The sequence below is a fragment of the Aotus nancymaae genome, unplaced genomic scaffold (assembly GCF_030222135.1).
Source record: "Aotus nancymaae isolate 86718 unplaced genomic scaffold, 86718_ANA_hifiasm-v0.15.2.pri h1tg000031l, whole genome shotgun sequence".
Taxonomy (NCBI): Eukaryota; Metazoa; Chordata; class Mammalia; order Primates; family Aotidae; genus Aotus; species Aotus nancymaae.
In genome coordinates this window covers 6,052,240-6,080,169 of record NW_026988444.1, presented here as the reverse complement: position 1 = coordinate 6,080,169, position 27,930 = coordinate 6,052,240, and the positions used below count along the sequence as shown (strand labels likewise).

Sequence of the window (27,930 nt, the reverse complement as noted above, 5' to 3'; positions counted from 1 at the left end):
AATGGTGCTGGTAAAACTAGGCACCCCTGTGAGAAGTATAAAGCTAGATCCCTACCTCACAACAAATGCTGCTGGTAAAACTAGACACCCCTGTGAAAAGTATAAAGCCAGATCCCTACCTCAAAACAAATGGTGCTGGTAAAACTAGACACCCCTGTGAGAAGTATAAAGCTAGATCCCTACCTCACAGCAAATGGTGCTGGTAAAGCCAGACACCCCTGTGAAAAGTATAAAGCTAGATCCCTACCTCACAACAAATGGTGCTGGTAAAACTAGACACCCCTGTGAAAAGTATAAAGCTAGATCCCTACCTCACAGCAAATGGTGCTGGTAAAACTAGACACCCCTGTGAAAAGGATAAAGCCAGATCCCTACCTCACAACAAATGGTGCTGGTAAAACTAGACACCCCTGTGAAAAGGATAAAGCCAGATCCCTACCTCACAACAAATGGTGCTGGTAAAACTAGACACCCCTGTGAGAAGTATAAAGCTAGATCCCTACCTCACAACAAATGGTGCTGGTAAAACTAGACACCCCTGTGAAAAGGATAAAGCCAGATCCCTACCTCACAACAAATGGTGCTGGTAAAACTAGACACCCCTGTGAAAAGTATAAAGTTAGATCCCTACCTCACAGCAAATGGTGCTGGTAAAACTAGACACCCCTGTGAAAAGTATAAAGCTAGATCCCTACCTCACAACAAATGGTGCTGGTAAAGCCAGACACCCCTGTGAAAAGTATAAAGCTAGATCGCCACCTCACAACAAATGGTGCTGGTAAAACTAGACACCCCTGTGAAAAGTATAAAGCTAGATCCCCACCTCACAACAAATGGTGCTGGTAAAACTAGACACCCCTGTGAAAAGTATAAAGCTAGATCCCTACCTCACAGCAAATGGTGCTGGTAAAACTAGACACCCCTGTGAAAAGTATAAAGCTAGATCCCTACCTCACAGCAAATGGTGCTGGTAAAACTAGACACCCCTGTGAAAAGTATAAAGCTAGATCCCTACCTCACAACAAATGGTGCTGGTAAAGCCAGACACCCCTGTGAAAAGTATAAAGCTAGATCCCTACCTCACAACAAATAGTGCTGGTAAAACTAGACACCCCTGTGAAAAGTATAAAGCTAGATCCCTACCTCACAGCAAATGGTGCAGGTAAAGCCAGACAGCCCTGTGAAAAGTATAAAGCCAGATCCCTACCTCACAACAAATGGTGCTGGTAAAGCCAGACACCCCTGTGAAAAGTATAAAGCCAGATCCCTACCTCAAAACAAATGGTGCTGGTAAAACTAGACACCCCTGTGAAAAGTATAAAGCGAGATCCCTACCTCAAAACAAATGGTGCTGGTAAAGCCAGACACCCCTGTGAAAAGTATAAAGCTAGATCCCTACCTCACAGCAAATGGTGCTGGTAAAGCCAGACACTCCTGTGAAAAGTATAAAGCCAGATCCCTACCTCAGAACAAATGGTGCTGGTAAAGCCAGACACCCCTGTGAAAAGTATAAAGCCAGATCCCTACCTCATGACATATACAAAAATTAACTCAAGATGGATCAAAGACCTAATGTAAGAGCTACAATTATAAAACTCCTAGAATAAAACATAGGTGTAAGTCTTTGTGACCTTGGATTATCCCATGGTTTCTTGGATGTGACACCAGAAGCACAGGCAACAAAAGAAAAAATAGATGAACCAAGTATTATCAGAATTGAAGACATCTGTGCTTCAAAGGACACCTTTAGGAAATGAAAAGGCAACCCACAGGATGGGAGAAACACCTGCAAATCATCGTTGGATAAGGGATGTGTATCTAGAAGACAGAAAGTACCATTACAACTCAACAGCAGCAGCTCGAACAGGCATTGTCAGGGAGCAGATTGAGAAGGAGCCAATATCGTGCAGAAAGCCGCCTGACAGAATTAACCATTAGCGAGATGCAGAAAACACACGGCAGGACAGCTGTGATGAAAAGGACAGATAACCGTCAGTGCCGATGAGAAACTGCAGCCTCCCGCCTTGCTAGTGGAATGCTAGATACAGCTGCTTTGGAAATAGTCTGGCATTTCCTCAAATAATTAAAGAATTAATACACACAGCAGCAATTCCACTTACACCATCACATATACTCAGGAAAACAGAAACACGTGCACACAAAAACGCTGACGTAAATATTCACAGGTGCTTCATCCACGATGGCCAAGAAGGTAGACCGGCCCCAATGCCCATCCACTAATGAATGGACAGACGGAAACAAATAAAATGCTATCTGGCAATAAAAAGAAGTGAAGTGCTGATCCACGCTACAACATCGATAAACTCTGAAAACGTTAAATGAAGAGGCCAATCCCGAAAGGCGATGCCTCTGTTTGTATGAAATGTCCACGGGACAGATCCAGGGGAGCACAGACTGTGGCCGGCTGGAGCTGCGGTAAGTGGGGGGCTGGGCTGAGGGCTCAAGGGCACATGGTTTCTACTCAGGGTAAGGAAAAACGTGCCAGAATGTGGTGACAGGCATACAGTTCTGTAAATATGTGAAAAGCCACCGATTTGTATACTTTAAAACAGTGAACTGCATGGTGCGTGAATAAAAAGGGAGGGAGGGACGGCAGAAGGGAGGGGTCTCTGAGCCCGGACCCTCTCTGGATGTGGGAGGTGCAGGGGTGGGGAAGAGGGGTGGGCGCTGACGAGGAGCCAAGGGCTGGAGGGGCAAGTGACCCCGAACTTCTGTGACACTCTCCACTCTCGTGAACCCGGACAGCTGTGCTGGGCCCCCAACTCCCGTGCACGCGAACCCCCTCGGAGGTGTTCCTGTAGGGACGGAGGCACCAGAACTGAAGCGAGGGGTCTGCAGTGGGGTTAAGTGAGCTCAAGGGTGGGGTTTGGGTGTGTGCAGCTTTCACATCTGAAGGTGGAATTGCTGCTGACGTGGTGTTTCCCACCCACGTGTCCCAGTGCTGTGGTGTCAGGCGACTTTCAGGGACTGCAGCGTGCAGAGATAAGACAGGACCCGTAGATGGCCTCTCCCTTCCTCTCTGTCCCTTCTGCAGAAACAGTGTGGAGCCCAAGAGAAGGGAAGCCCGCTGGAGTGGACAGGCCGCTTCCCAGTCCCGAGCAGCCCCTGCCCAGGCGGGACCCCGCTTCGCCCTCTCTAAGGAGGAGTGGCTACTGGCCTGCAGCGAGCACTTGTAGGAGCAGAGCGTGACCCCTGAGGGCTTTGTGATTCAGTGACCTGACCCATCACGTAAGGGCAGCGCCCAACAGGCCCGCTAAAGGAGATGGTATGTTCAGAAGTACCGAAGCCAGGAGCCATCCTGGATTTACAAGAAAAAATGGCAGCGACCCCTTTACGGAAGCTCGACTTCCAGTCCAGTGCCTGAAGTGAGTCACTGGCTCTGGGGTGCTCGAGCCATGGGGCCCTGGATGCCTGGGCCTGGTTCAAGGATGGCCCAGCTAAGAAGGAACCCAGTGGCGTGCCCTGGGCAGTGGCTGTCCGGCGCCAGCACCGACTCTGGGGGACAGCAGAAGACAGCGAGTGTCGGGGCTGGGCTGGAAGCTGCCGCCCTGGCCTTGGGACTCTTAGGGACCAGAAACGCTGGAGTTTTGCTGAATTCCGGTTGTTGCAAATGGTCTGGTCTGTCCAGGAGCCAGCAGGCTTTCTGGGAAGGGCCAGATCAAAATGTTTACGGCCCTGTGGACCACACGTGCTCTCTGCTGCACACCTCGTTTTGTTCTTCTTGTTTCTGCAGCCCTTTAAAAGTATTCAGAACACTCTTAGTGCACAGGTCACACACAAACGGGCCTCGGTCAGATGTGGCACCCGTCCTCGGTGGATCCCAGCCTGCTTCCGGAAACAGGGTTTGTGGGAGCACGGCTGAGCACACTCGTTCACGGCCTGGAAAGCTGCAAACAGTCCTCCCTGGACCTCTGCAGAAGAAGCCGCTGCCCCGGTCTGCGGTCTGCTGCCTGGGACACCGACACCCTCACACTGGGGCCCGCTCGTGTGCAAACAAATCCCGGCCACTGATTCCACAGCCGGGGCTGCTCTCGTAGGTGTCCACGCTAAGGGCTGCTCTCTGGTCAGACGCGCTGCCTCCCGCATCCCTCTTGGGCTGGAAGTGGCCAGGCAGCCGTTATCGTGGATGGGGACACGGGCCCCACGCTGCATGTGAGTTGGCGTGCAAGAGCTGGCGAAAGCGACTTCCGCATAAAAGGCAATGTCTCCTGACAGAAGCCGGCCTGCCTGTCTCACTGTGGGGAACGCCTGCCCCCGCCCCCAGGACCACCAGTGGGGTCCACTCTCCAGGTTACTCTGCTGCTGTTCCAGTCCGACCAGCCCGCCCTGGCCACACCGCTGACAGCCTTCGACTTTCTGGACGATTTGCATCTGACAGTGAGTCTCCTTTTGCCTCGGTCCCTCAGCCATGGGTCACTCATTGAGTACTGATGGACATCCCGGGATCCCTCCCACCCACGGGATCCCTCCCACGCACGGGATCCCTCCCACGCACGGGATCCCTCCCACGCACGGGATCCCTCCCACACACAGGCTCCTGGTGTTTTCAACCCCGGGTCAGCCTCCAGGACTTGAAATTGCCTCTTAATTACTGGCAGTGGTGTCAAAGTTCAACAGGGCCGTCAGACTCCTTGCGTGGGTCACGGGGATAAGAGCCAGGCCTCAGACGGCATCCTGGCTCTCGAATTAGGCCTACGGGGCTCTGTGGGACTCTTCGCAGCTGGCTGTGCCGGGGGCCCCGAGGGTCCTGCTGTGGGGGTCCCGTGGACAGCAGCCTTTACCACTTGCCATGGAGGAGAGCAGAAGGATCTGGTTGTGGCTGCCAGCGTGGCACGCCGGTGTGGACATCTGAGTTTGGTCAAGCATGTGTGAGGCTGCGGAGGCGGCCTGGTAGGAGAGGCGCCCTGCCGTGCCCCCGACTGCCTCTGCTACGGGGGAATTCAAGGCCCCGTCTGCTCTTGGCCTGGCGCATTTCCTAGGGCTGTGTTTGCAGAATCCTCCTCGGGGGCGAAGAGCAGGCTTGCTCCGGAACAGCTGCACCCCCAAGCTCCGGGTTCCTTGGCTGTGATGCAAACCCACAGGGCACGGCATCTCCCCGGTCCCCTCCGTGCCACGCCAGGAGGACTCGGAGAGCGGCAGAAACCCACACAAACCTTCGTCTTGCTGCGCGCTGTGCCATGAGGCTCTGACGTGGGAGTCTCAGGCTGTCTGCCAGCGCCCGTGAACCAGTAACAGGGTCACTTGTTAGCTCGTAAGGAGGGTACAATCTTGACATTTTATATAAAACGAAAAACTTACAATGCAACTTACCAAATGTAAGTAGAAATAGAAAATGCAACTTCTTATATAATCATTAAATTGGATTAATATTCAAAATTTTCCCAGCAAGAAACCCTAGTTCCGCATGGCATCACCAGTGAGTTCCAGCAAACGTTCAGGAAAGAATTCCAGAGAGACACAGACTCTTCTAGATAGAAGAGTCCATTTGATGAGGCTGCCGTAACCTGGGTACCACAATGTAGCATAGACAGCACACACATGGATAGCTACCCAAATGGCCACTTGCTAAAACCTTAAATGAATGATGAGCAAACTGAACTCACCATGACGAGGTTGGGTTTTTGTCAGGAACACAGCTATGTTTTATATTAGAAAACCAATTAATTTAATTTGCCATTAACTTTATCAGTTTAAATGACCAATATAACAGATTAAAGGAGAAAATCATATTATCATCTTAATCCGTATAGAGAAGCCTTGGAGTAAGAGCCGACATCCACCTGTGATTACAAACCCTGGGGTAGGCCAGGCTCACCTGAGGAACGGAAGGCAGCCTGCAACCCGACAGAGGCTCCGGACGCACGTGCACGCCGTGTGCTCAGTGCTGAGCCCAGGACGCCTGCTTTCTGAGACTCCACCGGCCCCGCTGCTACGAGGCGACTCACGGGAGGTCTCAGCAGCGCAGGAAGACACCACGACGTGTCATGACTGGGGAGGAGCCCCTGGCTGCCGTGACGGCACGTGACGCCGCACAGAGATGATTTATCAAGGCTCATGCGGGTTTTGTCAGGCAGTTGGATATAAAGTTAGAAAACATAAAACATCAATTGTCATTCTATGTACCAGCAATAACCAGAAAGTGAGGTCAAAGGCAAGACGCTATTTATGACAGCGTGAAAAACTCTAGCACCTAATTTGGATTTAACATTAACATTGCTGGCAATGTTAAAGTCGACCTAAACACAGAAACACGCCACATCCCTGGACTGTACAACTCGACGTCGTAAAGGTGCTGGCACTCCTCACAGCGATCCGTACAGTCAATTCAATCCCAACAAATATCCCCACAGGTGTGGGGATACACGTGTGTAACGTGATAAGCCGATTCCACATTTTACGTGAAAATGCAAAGTCCAAAATAACCAAGACTGTTCGTGAAGAACAGGGTGGAAGGTTGTGCTGTAGGAGATGCCAACCTTGCTTCTCAGGCCACGGTACCCAGCAGTCCTGCTCAGGGACAGAGAAGCAGGGGGAGAGCCAGGCACAGCAGAACAGCGCTGTGGGGCTGGGCAGAGGCGGCTTTTCAGCGGGGGGCTGGTCCCGCTTTCCTTTCCTTCAAAAGGGGACCCACACGATCACCGCCAGGTGTGCTGGAGACCTGAACGTGAAGGACGAAACGAAACAGTTACAAGACATGGAAAGCAATACGAGAATTTACTACAGTGAAATTAACTCCTTCTGCCCACCCAAGGATGCCATAGAGAGGATGAAACAAGCACGGAACGAGAAGAGATATTTGCAACACTTACGATCTGATGTTACAAAGAACCCCCACAAATCAGCAAGAATGAAGATAACTCCACAGAAAAGAGAGGAGAGACCTCGACAGTCACTCCACAAAAGACGAAATGCAATGGCAAGGGACCGAGACCGGCTCAGCCTCATTCACAGAAAAGAAAACAAAAGAAGCGTCGGCCGGGGTGTGGGGCCGGGAGCAGCCACGCACCACACATCCCACGGCTCAGAATCCCACTCCTGGGTGTGGATGCGACACAAATGCGGCCTTGTGAGCACCGGGACGTGCCTTCAAGAGTTTTCACACACAGCATTGTTAGGAGTAGTCTAGGCCTGGGGCGGAGGCTGAGGCGCGCAGATCACCTGAGGTCAGGAGTTCAAGACCAGCCTGGCCAAAACAGTGAAACCCTTTCTCTATTAAAAATAACAAAAATGATCCGGGTATAGTGGCATGCACTTGTAGTCCCAGCTACTTGGGAGGCTGAGGCACGAGAATGGCTTGAACCCGGGACGCGGAGATTGCAGCGAGCCGAGATCGTGCCACTGTACTCCAGCCTGGGCGACAGAGTGAGACTCCATCTCAAAAAAAAAAAAGAGTTCTCTAAAGCTAGGAACAGTTCCACCTAAAAAATAAAAATGCAGAACTAACATGACCAGCAACCCCGCTTCTGAGTATACACCCAATGAAATGAAATCAGCATCTCACAGAACACCCGCACTCCCATAAGCAAGACAGACTCAATCTAAGTGTTTGCTGACGGATGGATACACAAAGTATGGTGTATCTCACAGACACACACACACACGGCGGAATATCATTCAGCCGCACAAAGGGAGGGTCCGGCCATCTGCCACAGCATGGATGAGTGAGGGGCGTTACGCTCAGCGAAATAAGCCAGGCACAGAAACACACTCCACTCAGCCAGGCGTGGTGGGTTACGCCTGGGAGGCCGAAACAGGAGGATTTCTTGAGGCCAGGAGTTCAAGACCAGCCTGTATCGTCAGGCCTCAGAGTCCAAGCCTGGCCATTATAGCCTTGGTGACCGACACATACGCCTCTGGATGGTCCCCAAAAGCCAGAGTCTGAAGTAACCACAAGCAACCAGGTGGCCACAGAAAAAAGTGAAACAGCTTGTTCCTGCCTCGACTAACTGCTCTCCCCCTGCAACCTGCACCCACTGTTCCTGCTCAGCCTTGCGGGATTTCCCCCTGGACACTGGGTTTCTCAAGAGCCCACCCCTGTAACTATGTGATTTACCCCGCCCTGATTGCAGCTGATACCCCCCACCCTTGTGATCATGCCTGTTTGTAAGAGGTCACCTCCACCCTTGTGACCATGCATGCTGTGACGCCCTTCGCCTCCGTAAAACAGACGACCACTTGCCCCAACCTACAAAACCGACTCCTATCCCACCGCCCTCCGCTGACGCCCCAGCCCACCTGCACCCGGGTGAATAAACAGCCATATTGCTCACACAAAGTCCGTTTGGGGGGGTCTCTTCATTCAGCATATGCGTTTTAACATGAACAACATAGCAAGACTCTGTCTCTACAAAAAAAGGAAAATAAGCTGGGCATGGTGGTGCATACCTATGATCCCAGCTACCAGGGACAGGCAGGTGGGGCGGGGGCAGGTGTGGCTAAGGGGGAGGCTCACTGGAGCCCCTGAGTTCCAGGTTACAGTGAGCTAGAATCAGGCCGCTGCACTCCAGCCTGCTGACAGAGCGAGACCCTGGCTCTAAAATAAAATAAAACAAATAAAAATTAAGTTGAACTCACAGAGGCAGAGAGGAGAAGGTTGGTTGCCAGGGGCTGGGATGGGCTGGGAAATGGGGAGGTGCAGACTGGAGGGTGAAACCTTCAGTCAGACGAGAGGTGTTCTGGGGTCTCCGTGCACAGGACAGCACTGTGGTTAACGGTGCTGCCTCGTTTACCTGGAATTTGCTAAGCGGGTCGTCATCAGCGTCCTCATCACACACACACACACGCACAAATGGAAACTGTGGTGAAGGGTTTGCAGACTGTTCACAATTAAACCACACAATTCTGTCTGTGAATGACACCTCAGTGAGGCTGGACAAATTCAATCAAGACAGCAGCAGCCCCAAACGTCCACCACCGTGGAGCAGATCAGCTGTGACCTGTTCACGCGGCTGCACAGAGGTGACACCTCCAGAGATGTGGAAGAGCCGCCCTAAAAACCGTAGGGAGGGAAAAGGCGGGCGTGAGTGGCGCTTCCACAGGCCGGAAGGGCTGCCTCGGGGTGATGGCGCGGGGTGGGGGTTGACGGCGAGGGGTGGGGGGGTGACGGTGCGGGGTGGGGGGTGACTGATGGCGCCAGGTGGGGGGTGATGGTGCGGGGTGGGGGGTGACTGACGGCGTGGGGTGGGGGGTGACGGCGTGGGGTGGGGGGTGACGGCGTGGGGTGGGGGGTGACTGACGGCGTGGGGTGGGGGGTGACGGCGTGGGGTGGGGGGTGACTGACGGCGTGGGGTGGGGGGGTGACGGCACAGGGTGGGGGGTGACGGCGCGGGGGGGTGGCAGTGTCTGCTCTCGGACCGGTGGTGGGGGTGACGGTGCGGGGGGGGTGGGCCCACCAGGGTTTGCATTTACTAACGTTTTGCACGTTCTGTGTTTTGTACCCTTTCCAGTATGTGTTTTGGAAAGAAGAGCTAAGGGTCAGAAGTGACAGGTGACGCCTCTGGGTTGGGGAGAACCATCTGGGGGCGGGAGGCTGCCGTGGCCACCTGCCTGGTGTGGGGCCTCCTGCTCTGCCCATCACCGCACCCCCAGGCTCTTCCTAGGCTGGTCCCACTCCCTGCTTGGCTCCTGAGCCGCTGAGTTTCCCTTCGGCCTCTGAAGCGGGAGCCCAGCATGCAGGTGTGTGGTGTGCAGAGGCCTCGGGCCCACCCGCCGCCTGCCCGTTCTCCCCACCACAGACAGCTGCTGCCCTCCCCGCTGGGGGCTGGGCCAGGAGGGGCAGAACAAGCCGGCCCTGTTCCCCTGCCAGGCCAGGACGGGCAGCGCCAGCACCGCGGCGCAGGACAGCTGGCAGACACCCTCCCCTGGCAGGGGCCCGGGGACTTGCTTCCTCCAGATGTGGACGTTCCAACCCCGGTGGAAGGAGCAGTGGGAGAGGCCCGGGCCAGAGGGCCCAGGGCCTGGAAGCGGGGAGGGAGCCACGCGGCAGCCCCTCTCCCAGCGCTGGGGTCCCGCTTCTCCGTCAGGGTTGGGAAGACGCTGCTTCCCGAAAAGTACCCATTTTATTATTTTCTTCCTACTTGTAAAACATGCCCTACAGACATGGAAACGAGGAGGAAGGATTAGGCTGTCTCCTGTCCCGCTCACGGCTCCGCGTGGGCCTGCACACTCAGAGAGGACGGTGTGGGCTTCGTCCCTCGTCCTGACTTCAGGGGCGGGATGCCAGCAGGCTGCCCTGCGCTGGCATCTCAGACACCTGCTGGAGGGCCGGTGTTTGTCTGCTGGGGTCTGGGGCCGGAGGCCACCCTGGCAGGCCTGCCCAGTGCCACTGGGACACTTGCAGAAATGTAACCGCTCCATGTGCCAGGAGACCCAGGAGACCTGCTGCCCCCAGGCAGGGAAGGAGAATGGTGCTTGTTCTGGGTCTGCAGGGCAGAGATGCTACAGCGGGGCCTGGCTGCGTCCCCAGCACCCCCAGTCCTTCCCTGTGGACCCTGTCGTCCAGGGCCTCCCCGTGGCCACCATCTGGTCTCCTTTGGGGTCACGGCTCTGCCTGCAGCCCGGAGCCCAGGCCCTGGGTCACTGCTGTTACTGCTCTCCTCCCAGCCAAGCACCTGCCGCTGAGAAAAACAAGGCTGCCACCTGGGCGTCACAGTCTCAGGTGGGTGACAAAGGTCCTAGGAGGGGCTCACACACAGGCCACCGGAAAAAGCTCTGCGCTGGACAGAGCCGAGTGTGGCGGCCACCCTAGTGAATGCCCCACACTCCGCCCTCACCCTCCTCTCCCAGGCTGTGGTCAAGGCTAGCCAGCCTCATGGTGGCCTTGCCATGAAGAGGACACTCCGACCCCTCTGAGCAGGCTGAGGTTCTTGGGCTGCTGGTCAGCTGCTACCCTGGGGAGACCCCAGGCCACATGAAACCCAAAGCCGCGGTGACCTGGGGACTTGGAGGAGGCTCCGTGCCCTCCTCCACCGGGGGCGGGGCTGGCCACAGACACTCAGGGCCCTCCTGCCCTTGGGCACCCATGTCTTTCCTGCAGGACTGGGCTGGCCTCCTGCTGGCTCCGGAGGAAGCAGAGACACGTTCCGGTGGCATTTCTGACTTGGATGAAAGCAGGAAAGAGCTGAGCATCTGGGGAGCCTCCAGGAGGTGACCTGGGGCTGCAAGTGCTGCTGTGTGACAGCCTGCTCCCCAGACCTGAGCCTGGGGGCTGCTCTCAGCAGGGCAGGGTGGGCCTGGAGGGGAGCCAGGGACCCAAGAGGTTTCCAAGGGCCCTGGAGCCGGGAAGCAGCACCCTGGCTCTGCAAATGTCAGACTGCAAAGGGCAGCGCTGTGGTTCCCGCTCTGACTCCTCTGCCAAGAGTGAAACAGCACAGCCCCGAGGCATTTTAGAAGCTTGTTTTGAAAAATGTAGGCACGTCTTTTATTTCCTGGCAGCTTTCTGGGTAATTAGGATTCCTCCCACAGGCACAGTGGGGGCTGGCGTCCTGGGCGGGGTGGGGGGAAGATGGGCAGGGCCTCTGGGGCTGAAGGGGTTGGTTTCCCACTGAGTGGCCTCAAGCCAGCCCTGGAGGGAAGGAGGCTGGCCTCTGAGCCCCAAGGGCAATACTGGGCTGGGCCTCCAGGGAACTGTACCTGAGACAGAAGCAGTCACCCGAGGGAGTGTCTCAATGGAAGGGAACGGAGCTACCAGGGACAGCCAGGGTGACTTCCTGGAGGAGGGGGCATCCGAGTTGCATTCAGTGCCTGGACAGGGGAGGGGTAAGGAGGGGTACCCAGGAGGGTGCTGATGGAGGCCACGTCCTCTCTCTCCTCCTGTCCTCTCTCTCTGTCCCCATGGAGCCACGCCCCCTGCCTGTGCCCCTTCTCAGGCCCTGCTCTCTCTCTGTCCCCATGGAGCCACGCCCCCTGACTGTGCCCCTTCTCAGGCCCTGCTCTCTCTCTGTCCCCATGGATCCACGCCCCCTGACTGTGCCACTTCTCAGGCCCTGCTCTCTCTGTCCCCATGGAGCCACGCCCCCTGACTGTGCCACTTCTCAGGCCCTGCTCTCTCTGTCCCCATGGAGCCACGCCCCCTGCCTGTGCCCCTCCTCAGGCCCTGCTCTCTCTCTGTCCCCATGGAGCCACGCCCCCTGCCTGTGCCCCTTCTCAGGCCCTGCTCTCTCTCTGTCCCCATGGAGCCACGCCCCTGCCTGTGCCACTTCTCAGGCCCTGCTCTCTCTCTGTCCCCATGGATCCACGCCCCCTGCCTGTGCCCCTTCTCAGGCCCTGCTCTCTCTGTCCCCATGGAGCCACGCCCCTGCCTGTGCCCCTCCTCAGGCCCTGCTCTCTCTCTGTCCCCATGGATCCACGCCCCCTGCCTGTGCCCCTTCTCAGGCCCTGCTCTCTCTGTCCCCATGGATCCACGCCCCCTGCCTGTGCCCCTTCTCAGGCCCTGCTCTCTCTGTCCCCATGGAGCCACGCCCCCTGCCTGTGCCCCTCCTCAAGCCCTGCTCTCTCTCTGTCCCCATGGAGCCACGCCCCCTGCCTGTGCCCCTTCTCAGGCCCTGCTCTCTCTGTCCCCATGGAGCCACGCCCCCTGCCTGTGCCCCTCCTCAAGCCCTGCTCTCTCTCTGTCCCCATGGAGCCACGCCCCCTGCCTGTGCCCCTTCTCAGGCCCTGCTCTCTCTCTGTCCCCATGGAGCCACGCCCCCTGCCTGTGCCCCTTCTCAGGCCCTGCTCTCTCTCTGTCCCCATGGAGCCACGCCCCTGCCTGTGCCACTTCTCAGGCCCTGCTCTCTCTCTGTCCCCATGGATCCACGCCCCCTGCCTGTGCCCCTTCTCAGGCCCTGCTCTCTCTGTCCCCATGGAGCCACGCCCCTGCCTGTGCCCCTTCTCAGGCCCTGTTCTCTCTTGCTGCCCTCACAGCCCCTCCCTCTCCCCAGCCCCTCTGCTTCCGTGTGTTGGCAGCAGCTCCTGCCTCCTGCTCCTTGCCTCACATGCTGCCCACCTTGGCCAGGTGCCCCGCCAGTCCCTATGGCCAGCAGGGCCACAGCCCGATCCCCAAGGGGCCCCGCACTACCTGGGTATCCACACCACTCTTTCCATCCATCGCCAGCCTGGGCCGCTGCCTCCTGGCCTCTTGAGATCTTGCGGCCCTCAGCCTGTCCACACCTCAGAGGGAGGGGCCTCCTCACAGTCACCGTGCATCTCTGCAGCTGCCACGGTGCCATGGTCACCTGCAGCCACCACCGTCAGAGATGAAATCTCACGATGCTAGCATGGCCTGCCCCCACGCCCCACCCTTCTGCCCCACCCCCGCTCCAAGGCTGCCTCCACCCCACTCAGAGCGGACAGCAGGACATGGCTGCTGAAGGACGGGTTCGAGAGCCCAAGAGGCCGAGTCTGACCCTTGACGAGCTCCTGGACAAGCTCAGAGGACAGTGTGATTCTGGGCTGCCCTCCTGTGTGGAGGCTTTGGGGTCAGGGGCCTGGGCCAGTCACTGTCCTGCTCCCACCTGCTGCCCCCAGACCAGCCTGCAGAGCCCAGAAATGACTTCTGCACGCGCTGAGCCCCGGGCGCCTTGGGAGCAAGGCCAGGCTGCCCACAGCGATGTCTAATACCAGACACCGCCGGCTGAACCAATGACTCGCCCTGCTTTGCAAAGAACCAGTGAATGGAAACTGAGGCACCCGGAAGTGAAGGCTGGCCCCGTTGAGGATGAATGGGGTGAAGCCGGGCTGGGGCTCCCAGCTGGCTGGTGGCAGGCAGGCAGCAGTGTGACTGGGCCCCGCCCCCAATCAGAACACCAGGACACGCTGTGGCTCGGAAGCCCATGGGGTGGGAGGTGTGCTCTCGGCTGGGACCCTGTGGGGGCGGCTTGTCCCGGACACCCCTTCCCAGGAAATGGGGGCAGGAGGAGACTGGAGCCTGCAGAGTAGGTTAGGTTGGGTCGGGGTGCCCGGGTCACCATCAGCAGCTCTCGGAGGGAGGAGCAGTGCTTCGCAGGTGGGGCTCTGAGCCAGCTCCAGGAGCCCCGTCGCAGCACTGACTCTGCTCCCCAGCGTGGGATCTGCCCTGGGTGCTCTGTGTTCCCACCACATCCCAGGCGGCCCCGGAGCAGCATGGAAGACTGCTCTGTGACACGTGTGGTCCGGGAGTGTCAGAGCTGGGGAGCAGCCTCCTCCTCCGGGCTGTGCGTCAGGTGGGACAGCCACCTCCACCCGGGGCAGGGTGTCACTGCGAATGCCCCTCTGGGCAGTGGCGGACAGAAGGGAGGCACCGTGAGAAGCTCACTGCCTTGATCCAGTGAGCCCACCTGGGGGAGTTCGCTGCAAGGGAAGGAAAGAGGGGGAGGCTGCAGGAAGGCCCTGCAGGACGGACACACAGACTCGGAGATGCTGAAACCGCCCGGGGCCCGTAACCAGCGAAACCAGTCACGGCGCAGCCAGAGAACGCAATCTTGTGCTGTCGTGAAAAAGCACGTGTCCACGGAGAAGGCGTGGGTGGATGCCTGTGGTGTAGCTGAGAGAAATATGCCACTCAGAGACCCGTATGAGGTTGCAACACCACGTGCACTTCGTAAAACAGATCAGGAAGAACTCACCACGATGCTAAAAGCCCTTATTTTTGGAGGATGGAATTAGGATGTATCATCCCAACGACAGAAGATGAACAATAATTATTTCCTGAGCAGCTTCTAGGAGCTGGCACCGCTCTGGAAGCTCGACGGCACGGTGAACAAAACAGACGAAAATAAACGAAGTTAACACCAAAAAAAGATGCACTGCTGCCCTCTGCCTCCTCGAATCAGAGCAAGGGCGTAATGGAGGTTTTGGCCCGAAGGAGGGAATGAATGAACGCACCGAGTTTCTCTGCGGCACTGTCCGGGGGAACGGCCAGGTGGCCACTTCTCTGTCAAGAAGTTCTGGCTTCACCTTGTCACCGAAAACTGAGGAGGATGTGAGAATCCGCTGCAGACCTGACGACCTCTGCCCCCGACACGTTTTAGTGTGCATTCCCGTGAGCAAGGACAGCCTCTCAGGTGAGCACAGACGACGTCTCCTCGGGACACGTAACGCTGTGCACAGCCGGGAACGCCGCTTTCCTTCGTGTGTTTCACCATTTACTTACTGAGATCAGTGCGGACCCGTAAACGGACTTCTCCTTTAGTTAACAGATTAGAATCTGTTACTATCACTGTTTCAATGCTCAAACTGTCCCCAACCCTGCCAGTGGGAGCCCCTGCAGGAGGCCTCTGCGTCCTTCCGACCCCCAGTGGGAGCCCCTCCCGGAGGCCTCTGCGTCCTTCCGACCCCCAGTGGGAGCCCCTGCTGGAGGCCTGTGTCCTGAGCCACCTCCGTCCCTCTCCTAGCGCTTCCGGCTTTATGGCACAGCAAGGTGCTCCGGCTCATTGTATTCTCTTGCCAACTCCCCGGTTCCTTCTAGTGGAGACGGGTGTTCAGCAACCAAGATCTGAGCACGGAAGTGCCCTTTGCTATGGGGTATTACTGCTTCCATTTCTCTCAGCGGACAGAGCTAGGAAATGTGGATGCAGGTACACACAGAGGTACAAACCTGTCTACACCCACCTATCATAACACACACAAACGTGTACTACGAGCTTACGCTGGTAAGTTCAACTCGAATCTAACGCAAAGCCAGAGCCTTCATTCTGCTTCCTCCTTCCCGTATCTGCAACTCCCGTCTTCAGGAGCAGCTCACGTTATTCTCAATCTGTTTACTCATCTGCTCAACAGCCTCAACATTTCTGAGCCATGCCACTGTGAAAAACAGTGCTACGCCTGGAGTTTAAGAATTGTTTACCGTCTTTTCACTTCTGCTCACAGACATATAGTCAAAGTATTGCATTGAAAAGCACATGCTGAAATTAGTAGCAGTGATTTTAAAGCAACTGTTATAAAGATTAAAAATATGCTCAGGATAGAAGAGAAAACATCAATGTAATGAGAAGAGAAATGAAAAATGCGGAAAAGACCCAACAGAATTTACATGAGTAAAAAGTGAAATACGTGGAACAAACATACACTGAATGGGAGGAACAGGTTAGACTGTGTAGGAAAAAAAATCAGTGAATTTGAAACCATAACAATAGAAATATTCAAAACGAAGAGCAGAGAAAAAAGACTTAAAAACAGCAAAGCTCTAGTGAGCCTGGGGACGAGATTAAGGAGTTTAATGTACAAACAATTTGAGTCTTCAGAGGAGAGGAGAGAAAGGACAGAAAAAAAATTTGAAGATGGCTGAGACTTTTTTCAAATTTCATGGAAATGATACAGTCACAAATTATGAGTATTAATGAAACCAAGCAGAAGAAATATTTTTAACAGTATACCTGATGTTTTTACAACAATATACCTAATAACTAAATTGCTAAAAAGCAGTGATGAAAAGAAAATCTTAAAAGCAATTGGAGAAAAAAGACGTATATGCAATGATAGTAGACTTCTTAGAAACTATGCCTATCAGAAGAGAGAGACCAGCTCCTTCAAAAAATTTAAAACACAAAATCCAAGGTCAATCTAGAATTCTACACTCACCCAGCAGATACCTTTCAAAAAGTGAAGATAAACATTATCAGATTTTTAAAAACCAGGGATAATTTACGCCAGCAGGTCTACACTATAAGAAATATTAAAGGAAGTCCTTCAATCAGAAGGAAAATGATATAAAAATGGAAATCTGGGCCGGGCACGGTGGCTCAGGCCTGTAATCCTAGCACTTTGGGAGGCTGAGGCGGGCAGGTCACTTAAGGCCAGGAATTCCAGACCAGCCTGGTCAACATGGTGAAACCTCATCTCTACTAAAAATACAAAATTAGCTGGAAGTGGTGGTGGGCGCCTGTAGTCCCAGCTACTCGGGAGGCTGAGGCAGGAGAATGGCTTGAACCCGGGAGGTGGAGGTTGCGGTGAGCCGAGATCGCGCCACTGCACTCCAGCCTGGGTGACAGAGTGAGACTCCGTCTCAAAACAAAAGCAAAACTAAATTAAAACTTAAAAAATAATAAAAATTTTTCTAAACCTGTGGACCTACACAAAGAAATGAAGAAGATGAAGTAGTCAGTATGCGGGCAAACATTAAAAGACTGTCTAATTTTTAATCTCCTTAAATGATAACTCTTTAAAGAACAAACACTGGTCGGGCACGGTGGCTCACACCTGTAATCCCAGCATTTTGGGAGGCTGAGGCGGGTGGATCATGAGGTCAGGAGTTCAAGACCAGTCTGGCCAAGATGGTAAAACCCTGTCTCTACTAAAAATACAAAAATTAGCTAGGCGTGGTCGTGGGTGCCTATAATCCCAGCTATTCTGGAGGCTGAGGCAGAGAAGTGCTTGAACCCGGGAGGCGGAGGTTGCAGTGAGCGGAGATGGTGCCACTGCACTCCAGCCTGGGCGACAGAGCGAGACTCTATCTCAGAAACAAACAAAACCCTCACACATTAACAGTGCATTATTGGGTTCATAACATGTGTAAAGTAATATATATGACAATAATAGCACGAGGGCCTGAGGGGGAAATGGATGTATACTTTCATAAGGTTATTGTATCATCCTTGAAAGAGCATAAGATTATTTGAAGGTACACTAAGTTAAAAATGCGTTTTAAATCTAGAATAATCATGAAAACTAAATCAGAGTTGTAGCTAATAAGCCAATAGTAGAGATGATATTAATAAATCATTTTTTAAAATCCAAAAGAAAAAACTATAGAGAACAGATGTAACAAACAGGAAGATGATAGGTTAAAATTCAACCATATTGATAATTACATTAAACATAAATGGTCTAAACACTTTAATTAAATGGAAGAGATATGTCAAGCTGGATTAGAAAACACATCAATATTATACTTTTTTTTTTGCGTTTACCAGAAAGAGAATCAAGGCCACAGTCATTAAGGTGTGGTAAGGGTTTTGTTGAAGACTTCACAGGAAGCCAGAGCAAGAAGCCAAAGCCTGCAGTTTTATCAGCGTTGTGCCCACTGCAGACACACAGCTCCTTTCTTCACGGCTTCCCTGGTGGGTGTGGGGACCATCTTGGGCAGCCCCACCCCAGGCTCATCCCCACTCCAGGATCTTCCCCTCCCACCTGCATCAGCCTCTTTCCTTCCTCACACAGGACGGCCTGGCCCTGTCAGCACAGGGACTCCCAGCCCTACTCCAGCTCGCTCCGCCAAGAAAGGGCTCATCAGAAACCAGAGACCTTAGAAGGCAGAGGGCAGTATAAATGCTAACCAGAGGTTTTTCTTGTCACCTTTACAAATTGCTGCTCCTGTGTGCGGCCTTCTGGCTTCTCATGGCCACCTTTCATCACACGCAGAAGTGTCACGCATAATACTTCAGGTCAGTATCACACAAACTGATCTGCCTTCCCTGTGAGCCTCTTCTCTAAGCAGGTCAGCTGCACAGGTGGGGCACTGCAGACAGACTCTCCTTACAGGGCCCAGCACACAGCCAGGACCCCCATCACACTACCATGTTCCAACAGCTGTGCCTATGCCATGGGTCAGGCCAGTCTGGGGGGAGCCGGCCACGGGCTGAGGCTGGTGTGCAGGTCCTGCAGATCTGTGTGGAAACGCTGACCCCCTGGCCGAGACTCACCCTGTCAGGGAAGGTGGGACTGCTTCTGCTTTGGGGAACACAGCGTGCAGAACGTGCTGGTGGTCACCACCGTGAGCCCACCGTGTGGGTGTGACACAGGAGGACTCACTGTTCAGGGCTCAGCCATTTCGCGTCCTCTGGCCTCGGCAGGGGTGGAAGACAGAGTCCTTCACCGTGGCACCACCGCTGCAGTCCCAGGCTGTCGTGTGAGGCCTATTCTGAGCCCACCAGCAGAATGTTGGCATGAGGATGGATGTGGTCCCTGCCTTCATGGGGTGCACACCCCAAACAAGAAAACAAAGGAGCAACCCCGGTGAGGTCAGAACTAACAAGCTGCAGTGAGCACAGAGGGCGGGGCTGGGGGAGTGTTGGGGGCGGGGAAGTGTCGGGGGGGGGTGGGGGGCAGATTCTGGCAAGGAGAGACAGGATCCCACTGGCATTTTGTATGGCTCCCTTGGCCACTCTGCACAGAGGAGAGCAGGCTGGAGGGAAAGGCCAGGAGCTGGAGGTCAGCACGGGGGTGCCGCAGGTGTCCAGGCAAGGTGGGACGGAGCATGCGTCGGGAAGTGACAGCTGGGAAGTGGTCCCAGTAGAGATGTAGGTGGAGCTGCTGCTAACGTGGAGTGGAATTCGAGGGAGAGGAGGGAGGCACTGGGGAGGCTCTCAGGGGTTCATTCACCGAGACAGGTGGGGCAGGGAGGAAGCAGGACTTCTGTTTGGGTCCCACTGAGTTTGGGGTGGCATGGTAAGGAGGCAGCTGGACCCAGGGGTCTGAAGGCCCCTGAATCTGCATTCTGAGCTTCGGTTTCCTCATCTGCACAGGGCACGACTGTCCTGCTCCCTCCTCTCAGGGGCTGCCTGTGAGGTACAGGCAGATCACAGCTGTCCTGGCCTCGGGGCCTCGACCTGCCTCCATCAGGCTCTCTCAGTCCAGCATCCTCCTTGACTCCAGCCCCATTCCACTTCCCCGGAACCCCCTTCCTTCTGCTTCTTCCACCCCCAGGCAGCAGCAAGAAGGGGGTGCTGAGGACGGGCAGGACCACCTTGGCTGAGCCCACGGCAGGCAGTGGGCCAGCCCTGGAAGCTCAGTGGACAGGGTGGCCGAGGGGCAGCCCAGGACCCTCCTCCCAGCCAAGGGGCTCCTGCATTTGCTGGGGAGTTTCATGAGTTCAGAAAAGAGCAGAGAGGGCAGTGATTTCTCCCCACGTCTGCTCCCAGATCCACCCATACACAGGCCTCGGTCCCACTGAGGCCGTCCCTGTCGGTCAGGGCAGATTTTCCAGATGCCTTGGAATTGGTGACCACACAACCATGACAGTGATGGGGTGTGACACAGGCATGAACTGATGGAGGAGTTTCACCACACAGATGGGGAGACAGAGGCTCCTGGAGGAAACGACCTGGCAAAGGTCACAGGCTGTGTGTGAACGCCGACACCAGAGCAGCTGCCCTGGGCTCTGTGTTCTGGGAGGGGCAGGGCTGGGGCTGTGCCCAGATGGGAATGTCTGTGAAGAGCCAGAGTGAGCAGATTTGAGGTGTGGCACCAAGCCTCGGGGCGCAGAGTGGGGTGTTGGCACCAAGCCTCGGGGCGCAGAGTGGGGTGTTGGCCAGCACCAGCCAGGGTCAGGCTGACTGTCTGCATTCCTCTCTCTTGCCTTTGGGCTCTGCAGGGCGACGCCCACTCTCAACCCTCAAATCCTCCCTACCTCTGCTCAGGGCTCTGTCAAGGGTTCTGATGCCAAAGAAACGGAGCTTTCTCCTGTGGCCTCAAGACCATGCCGCAGGTGGGGGCTGTGCCAGGGGCCAGGGCTTCCGCGTAGTGGGCAGGGAACAGAAATTCCCTCTTATTCCCCGAACCTGCCCCTAGGAAGCCACTCCACCTGCACAGGCCCCGCAGATCACTGCAAGCTCCGTCTTACTCAGACACGGGACACTTTCAGAGCCTTACAGCTTACCACAAACACACAGCTACGACGACACGAAAAAGCAGCAAAATGACCGGTCCCTTCTGGAAGGGGCACTCCCGGTGTGGCAGAGCTGCCTTGCTAGGGCCAGAATCCACGTGCTATTTCTGATGAAGCCTGGAGAAGCACCAGGTCTTGCGAGAGCACTTCTAATTTCTCCTGTGACTTGTGGGCAGTGTCAGAGGCAGCCACGTTCGTTCATTCACACAACAAGCCTACTCTTGGTCAAGCAATGGGCCAGAGGTGGGGGAGAGCAGAGGTCCCCGCGGCGGGATGGGGCTGGAAGGTCCTGGCTGGGCCTGACATGTGAGTCTGGGTCCAGGGCCTGTGGGCACCATGCCCCTGCTGACTGGAGCTGGGCAGGAGCCAGAGCCAGGGGCCTCAGAAGAGGGTCTGCTCGGCCCGGGTGGGCATGGGAGGCCCCAGTGAGGTCCACCTCCTTCAGAACAAATACCTCCCTTCTTTCCATCTGGCTTCAGCTCTAACCTGCTGCCAAGCACCCTTCCTCTCTCCAGCCTGACCACAGAGCCCTCAGTTGCTCCAGGCAAGGTGTCCTGGGCACCACACCTCAAGCGTTCCGTTTCCTTCCTGCTAAGCAAACAGAAAGGCCAAGTGCACTGCAGGCCCCACGTCCGCGCCAGCGAATGTTTTTCAAACAGTATCTGTTTCCGGAGAAAGCTCTGATGGAGACACATGTTTTGTTAGCAGCCGGAAGGGTCGTTTCTGTCAAAACCCTTGTTTTCCCAGCAGATCTTCCCACGTTAGAGCGCTTTCCCCCGGTCGTTCTGGCAAGGGTCGATGTTTTTGGTGAGGCTGTTCCGTGGGTTAACCATTTTAATAACATTTCATCTGTGACTCCCAATGGGAAAGCTGACCCTGGCCCAAATGCCCAGGGAGCCTTTTGAGTTGTGTTAGGATGGTGCCAACGTGAGTGTCCCATTCCCAAAGCGTACAGGCCTCCTCCAGCCCCGGCCAGCCCCGAGAGCCGCTCTGCCCACCCACCTGGCACTTCTGGGAGTCAGTCAAGCTCCTCTGTCCAAGTCCTGGGCCAGAGGGACTTTGGGGGTAGCAATGACAGCGTGGCTGCTCCTCCCACCGCATCAGGTTGCCCAGAGTGGCCACCGAGGTGGGGAGGCCTTCCTGAGCAGGTGGGGAAACCGAGTGGGTGCGGTGGGTGGTGGTGGTGGCTGTGGGGTGGGAGGCACGTCGGAGGGTGCGGGGTGGAGGAGGCCTGGAGGATGGAGGTGGGTCGGGGCGATGACAGCCATGCTCGGGATGTGGACAGTGACGATGGGAAGCTGGGGACCGTGGGGATGGCAGCGGTGCTGGGCATGTTGCTGGCAGTGGGCTGAAGGAGGTGGTGTTGGTGGAGCTGGCAGGGCAGGGGGCGTTACTCTGCAGCACAGACGGCAGAGGCCATGTGGCTGGCGGGGGGCTGAGGCTGGGGGTGGGTGAGGGTGAGGGAGGGCTGATGGTGGAGGTGGCAGCGGTGACGGAGCTGGAGGGGACTCTACTCGAGGCTGGCCCAGGAGTTTTCTAGATATGATCTGGGCTGTTTCAGGGAACCGCCAGGTGCCAGCGCGCTCCCGGCGAGTGCTCCCTGCAGTCACCAGGTGCAGCATTTCACTCCCTGGGCGGCCACAAGGGCCTGGCCCAGGGTCACACTCCGGGAGCTGCAGAGACAGAAGCGGCACTCGGGCCTGGTCCTTCAGCTGAGCTGAGCCTGTGATCCTGAGTCCCTGGCCCCAGGAGTCCCCCTGGGAGTCCCGTTTGGAGGATCTGAGCCTGAGCAGCCACCCCCGAGACTGCGGGAGGAGGGGAGGGACGGACGAGCCTGATGCCAGCCTGCCCGCGAGGGGCTGCGGAGAAACCAGCCCTGCCCCAGCGCCTGACCCCGGGGTCCAGCCTCCTGGCGCTGGGCCGCACTGGCGGCCACTGGGGGCGGGGCTGAGACGGCCCAAGGAGGGGCCAGGCGCCCCACCTGGGAAACTGAGGCCCGGGAGGCCCGTGCCCGCGGCCACACTGCCGTGAAATGTGAAAACCAGGGCGGCACCGGGCCCGCGGCTCTGCGCTGGGTTCAGGCGCCGGGACACGCGCTCGGCGGGTCTGGCCGGCCCCGGGGCGCCGCGCTCCGCTCGCCCCCGCCCCGCCCGCGCGTCTCCCGCTGTCCGGCCTCGGCCGCCGAGGGGGGAGCGCTGTCCTCATTCCACCTCGGCCGCCCGGTGCCAAGCGGCTGGCGGCGGAGCCCGGGCCCGGCGGGCAGCGCCCTCCTCCCGTCCCGGCCCCGAGCCCGGGATACTCACGAAGAGCCCGGAGTGCCGCGCGCCGAAGAACGGGAAGGGCCCCGAGAGCGGCCGCAGCCCCGAGCCGCCGTCGTCCTGCTTGGGGGTGACGGCGTCGCCGCGCTCCGCGCCGAACGGGTAGAAGTCGGCGAGGGCCACCGCGCCGCGCACCCCGCGCGCCCCGAGCCCCAGGGCCGCGGCCGCCAGCAGCGCCCAGGCGACGCCGAGCCGCATCGCGCGGGGAGCGCGCGGGACGGGGCGGGGAGCGGGCGTCGGGGCCGAGGCTGCGCGCGGGGGTGGCCGCGGGGCCGTGCGGGGCGCGGGGTGCGGGGGGCGCCGGGTGTCCGCGCCGTCGGGGGCTCCGCGTTCTGCGCCCGCTCGGCCGGGCCGCGTTCTCGCTGCCGCTCCGCGGAGGAAGGCGCCGGGCGGGAGCGCGTTCGGGGCCGGCCCCGCCCCTGGGGCCGCGATTTAAATACCCAGCCCGGCGGTCACTCGTCCGGGGCGGGGCCGCGCAGAACCGGCGGCTCTTAAAGCGCCAGGCCCCGTGGGAGAGGGCGGCGCGCGGGGAGCCCCGGCTCCGTCCACGCTCCGCCCCGGTCCCCAGCCCGGAGGGGGCGCCGGGGCCCTGAGGGCCGTCCTGGGACAGACCTGTGTCCCCTGTGTCCCTAAGGCCCGAGGTGCTGGGCCTGCCCCAAGGCGTGACTTCACGGGGTGGGGGGCGCCGTGGCCGGGCAGTGCCTGGATGAACTTTCTCAGAGTGGCCAGAGGCCTGTGCCGTGCTGCCCCCTTCCCAGCCCTGAGCCTGGGGTCACAGGCTTCCGGCCACAGGGGCACGCTGCCAGGGACCCCACTCCCTGCCTGGGTTTGTGCGAGGAAGAGCCCGGCCGGAGACTTGGAGGCAGGGAACTAAGTGTTTGCGTCTGCGTGGCCACGTCAGGAGAGATTCCTTGGAGGCTCGGGACCTCGGGTCGACCCCTGGGTAAAGGAGACCCTCCGTGGGGAAGACTGGTCCACTCAGGCCGTGGGGGCAAGTGGGCCATGACAGCGGCCTTGGCAGGCAGGGACAGGACCCGGAGTCCCAGTATTTGAATTAAGAGTCCTGACCCTGTGGCCTGCCCAGCCCTCCCCATGGCCTCTCGGGCCGCTGGCCGGGGCATCACTCTGTGTCCATCTGTCCTTCCCCAGGGGCCCAGTTAGGAACACCTCTGTCCCCAGGGCCACAGCAGGGTCTGGTTCCTGGAGCCCACCCAGCCCACCCTGCTCTCTTAGATCCTGGTGTTGGGTGATGCTGCCTGCGTGCCACACTGGGGCCTCCAAAGGCAAGAGTGCACCCCTCGAAGACAAGCAGAAAAGGCCGGGCCGCTGGTAACAGCAGCTACCGCTGAGGTTCTGGATGGTTCCATGTCTGTCTTCGTGTTTGTATTTTCTGAAATGTCTCAAGTGAGCACGTGTTGTTTTGCGGGGAGGCCCAGATGCAGTCAGTTATTTTTAAGAAGCGTGGGAGGGTTCTCTGCGTGTGACGGGCGTTGCTGGTTCTCACAGACCCTGCACCTGGTGTTTTCACTCAGAGGTTCACGACCCTTTAGACTTGGTGTCAGGGCCAGGTGCGGAACATTTAGGGAGGGCTGACCCTGCACTGGCACGCCCCTGAGAGTCAGTGCCTCCTGAGAGCTGGCACCTGGCGCCTTTCGCACCCTGCATGGGGTGGCGACTCTATTGCAGAGAGGTGAACCGAGCCGGGGAGGGGAAGGGCTCTGTCCTGCAGTTAGCCCTTGGGTCATGGTCCCAGCTCTCAGAGTTCCGGGACAGCAGCACAGCCATGGTTCCAGGGTCAGGACATTCAAGGCCTCCTGTCTCTGGAGGGAGGAACCAGAGAGGGCATGGAATTGTAGAATCCCAGCTTGAGGCTGGCTCTCGGAGAGTGAGAACCTGGGGAGGAGAGACATGTCTCCACGCACAGATGCACACTCATTCACACGCACGGAGGCGGCGCGAACACACACTGGGCCTCAGGAACATGCTTTCACCCCTTCCTCAGCCCAGCCCGGGCCTCCTGGGCTGGGAGGGCTGCGCCCGCCTCCTGCTGGCCTGGCACAGGCCATGGGGTCAGGACAGGGCCCCATGTAGCAGCCCCAGGAACATAGCAGCCAGGCGTCACCAGGGCGGGAAGCAGGAAGAACGCTTTTTTATCTGCTTTTTCTCCAGAAAAACCTGGCAGCCCTCTTTTCGATGCCTTTGGGGCCTGGCTGGAAAGCCCTTCCTGTGGGTGTGCGAAGGTGGGAGGTGGCGGCATCTCTCCGCAGAAGAGCCATCGCCGTGGCGTGTGAGGCTTTGACCCCTGCTGGTGCTGGCCCTCCTCCTGCCTTGTCCCTACTCCCCATCCACCTCCCACCGCATGCTCCTGCTGTGTGCTCACAGCCCAGCCTGGGTGCCGCCTCCCAGCCCGCTGCGCAGGCCGCAGGCGCCCTCCTCGGCATGGCTGCCCTCCTGCTGGGCACACAAGACGGGCCGGGGGAACAACCCACTTCTGTGCTTGGTTTAGGTCAACTTGGAGGCAGGGCAGGGCCTGCCCAGGGCCCAGGGCACCTTGGGGCAGGGCACACCGTGGCACTCAGTGGCTGCGCTGAGTGGAGGCCTGTTTCTCCAGGCGGGTGGGCTGGTAGGCCTGACGGGGGTCCGCTGAGCAGCGTTTGGAAATGCTCAGGCCCGTCCTCGTCCTAGAGGGTCGGAGCTTGTGGCCTGGAGAGCGGCTGGCAGTGGGCCAGACCCTGTTCATGGCCACACTCCCTTGGGCACATACCCTGCTGACCAGCCTCCGCCTGTGCCCGTGCAGATGTTCAGCCGGGCCTGGGAAGCTTGGGGTTAACACAGGCCCTGCTGCTGCTGGGCATTCATTTCATTAAAAAAACAGCACAACTCCACAGGCAAAAAAGAAAAAAAATGTTTTTTTCAGGTGCTAAAAATATTATCAGGAAATACTTTTCAGCAATGTGCTGTTTTAGGCTCCCCTCTGGACTCAAGGGCGCCTTTGTCTCTGTCACAGAAAATCCACATTTATCAAAACCAAAATTGTTTTATCAAGCAGGCTCATGTTCTGTGGCCAGGAAACCCGAGCCTCCCCAACCGGCCTGTGACGTTTTAATTTACGGCCTGAGTGTGTGTGCAATTTAGATGGGGTGCCCCGGGAGCTGCCCTCAGGGTGGCCCAGGACTCGGGTCTCCACGCTCCACGCAGGCAAAGGGGGTTGGCGCCCTCTCCAGCCTGCACCTGGTCGGCTAGGCCTGTTTGTCGGGCCCCCACAGGGTAGGGGTGGGAGATCCTGGGGCCTGAGCTGCCGGGGCAGAGCTGGCTGGCTGTAGCCCACCCCTAACTTTCTCTCCTTCTGTCCCAGAAGTGGCAGGTGGAGCGCAGGTCCCCTGCCCCAGAAGCCCCGACCCCAAATAAACGTCCACGTGCTCCGGAATGAGGCCAGGAGCTCACAGGAGCCAAGGGCTGCCCCGCCTGCTTACCTGGTCGCTGCCCCGTGTGGCTGGTTGGGGTCTTGGTGCAGGTGGCACCCTGAGGAGGGGGTCTGTGACGCGGCCCCGCACCTCCTCTTTCCACGCTCCTGGAGCAGCGCACGCCTTGACTCCCACGATGGGACCTCGCGGTTGCTCTTCAGGAAATGGGGACCAGGGCTCACACTTCCTTCCCGGGATGCTCGCTGCTGCGTGGGCTCAGGCTTCGGCTCTCCCTGTCCTGGGGGCGACGAGACCCCGCCTCCCATCGGCAGCATCGTCCAGAGTGCCCGAGACAAAGCTCCATTCCCTGTGGGCTCTGGGACAGCAAGCCACGGAAGGTGGGGCGCTCAGGCCTGGGGTCCTCGGATGCCCGGAACTTCTGAAGTAACAAAACCATGCCCTGAGCTGTTTTTCATGATTCGGGAAAACCTCATGGTATCTGTCAAGCAAAAGTTTTAAAAAATCGTCCTCCAAGGAGCGTGCACGCTATGGCCGCAGCCGCCCTAAGCACAGGCGTGCAGGGAAAGGACGCACGGGGTGCCCCCTCGGGGTTCTGCAGGTCACGAATTTTTTTTTTTTTGCAATTAATTCGAAAAGTATGAAGGTTTTGGAAGCACAGATAAACAATGTCGCTGGTCCAGCTGGCCCACTTCCTGCCCCGGCTTTGGCCAACCGGAGTGCGTGCTTCCGTCACCGTGGGGTGCTCCAGAGGGCTGGGTTCATCTCCCGGGGCCCTGCACCCGCCCTGCCTGGCCTGTTTGTGGGTGCTGCCATCTGTGTTCCACGGGGCACCACCTCCAGTGCCCACCCCCCGGGGCCTTCATCTCCTATTTGTCCCTTCCCGGTGTTGGTCTGCAGTGCCATCCTTGGGCGCCTACAAAGGGTGCTGCCCCCGCCCCGGGCACCTGAGGGCCCGTCAGAGCCTCCTGGCCAGAGGCCGGCGGGGCCCTCCAACACCCCCGCTGCCTCACATTCCTCGGCGAGCCTCAGGGGTGGCAGGAATCCGAAGGGATTTTGTGTTCTGTCTCGGACCGGAGCTGGGCCTCTGCCTGCATCCCCGCCTTATGTGGGGGTGGGTCTCCTGGCTTTCAGAAACCTGGGGCACATGTATCCCCACTGCCCCCCGGAGAGGGCAGCCAAAGAGTCAGACCGTGGAGGCCTCCGAGGCCACAGGCGTATGTGTGGCGCCAGCTTCCATCCCCACCTCTGAGTTCTCACTGATGCCCAGACTCACTACGGGTTCCAGAGGCAGAACCTCCCCTTAGGAGCACCACGGATCTGTGCCGCCTCTACCAGGCTGGCCTCAGGGGCTGCTCCCTCGAGCACCCTGGGCCCACTGGACCACAGCCACGGCTGCTCTGCAGGCTGGGGATGGCAGCAGGGAGATGGAGGCGGCAGTCCCAGAGCCACAGCCACTGCAGGTGACATACCTCCACCGTTAGCTGAGTGCTCTGGCCTCTGCCTGGGCGACACTTCACGTAGGACACACCGTGGCCCTCTGGGGCTGGGGCCACCCCACTTTATGGACGAAACCCAAACTTTAAGAAGCTGTCCAGGGCTGCTGGGG

General features: G+C 57.7%; 1 protein-coding gene across 2 annotated transcripts in view; it reads right to left on the bottom strand.

Moving 5' to 3' along the window:
* The window catches only part of SNED1 (sushi, nidogen and EGF like domains 1), a 94,075-nt gene extending 70,978 nt beyond the window's left edge, over window positions 1–23,097 (bottom strand). For both annotated transcript variants that reach the window (XR_010344999.1, XM_021665059.2), the window contains exon 1: window positions 22,885–23,097. Coding sequence is in view for 1 of the 2 variants with exons in the window: in XM_021665059.2 (XP_021520734.2) it covers window positions 22,885–23,097 (213 nt within the window). In the remaining variant the exon portion in view is untranslated. The remainder of the gene's footprint in view (window positions 1–22,884) is intronic.
* Between the last annotated feature and the right edge of the window lie 4,833 nt (window positions 23,098–27,930).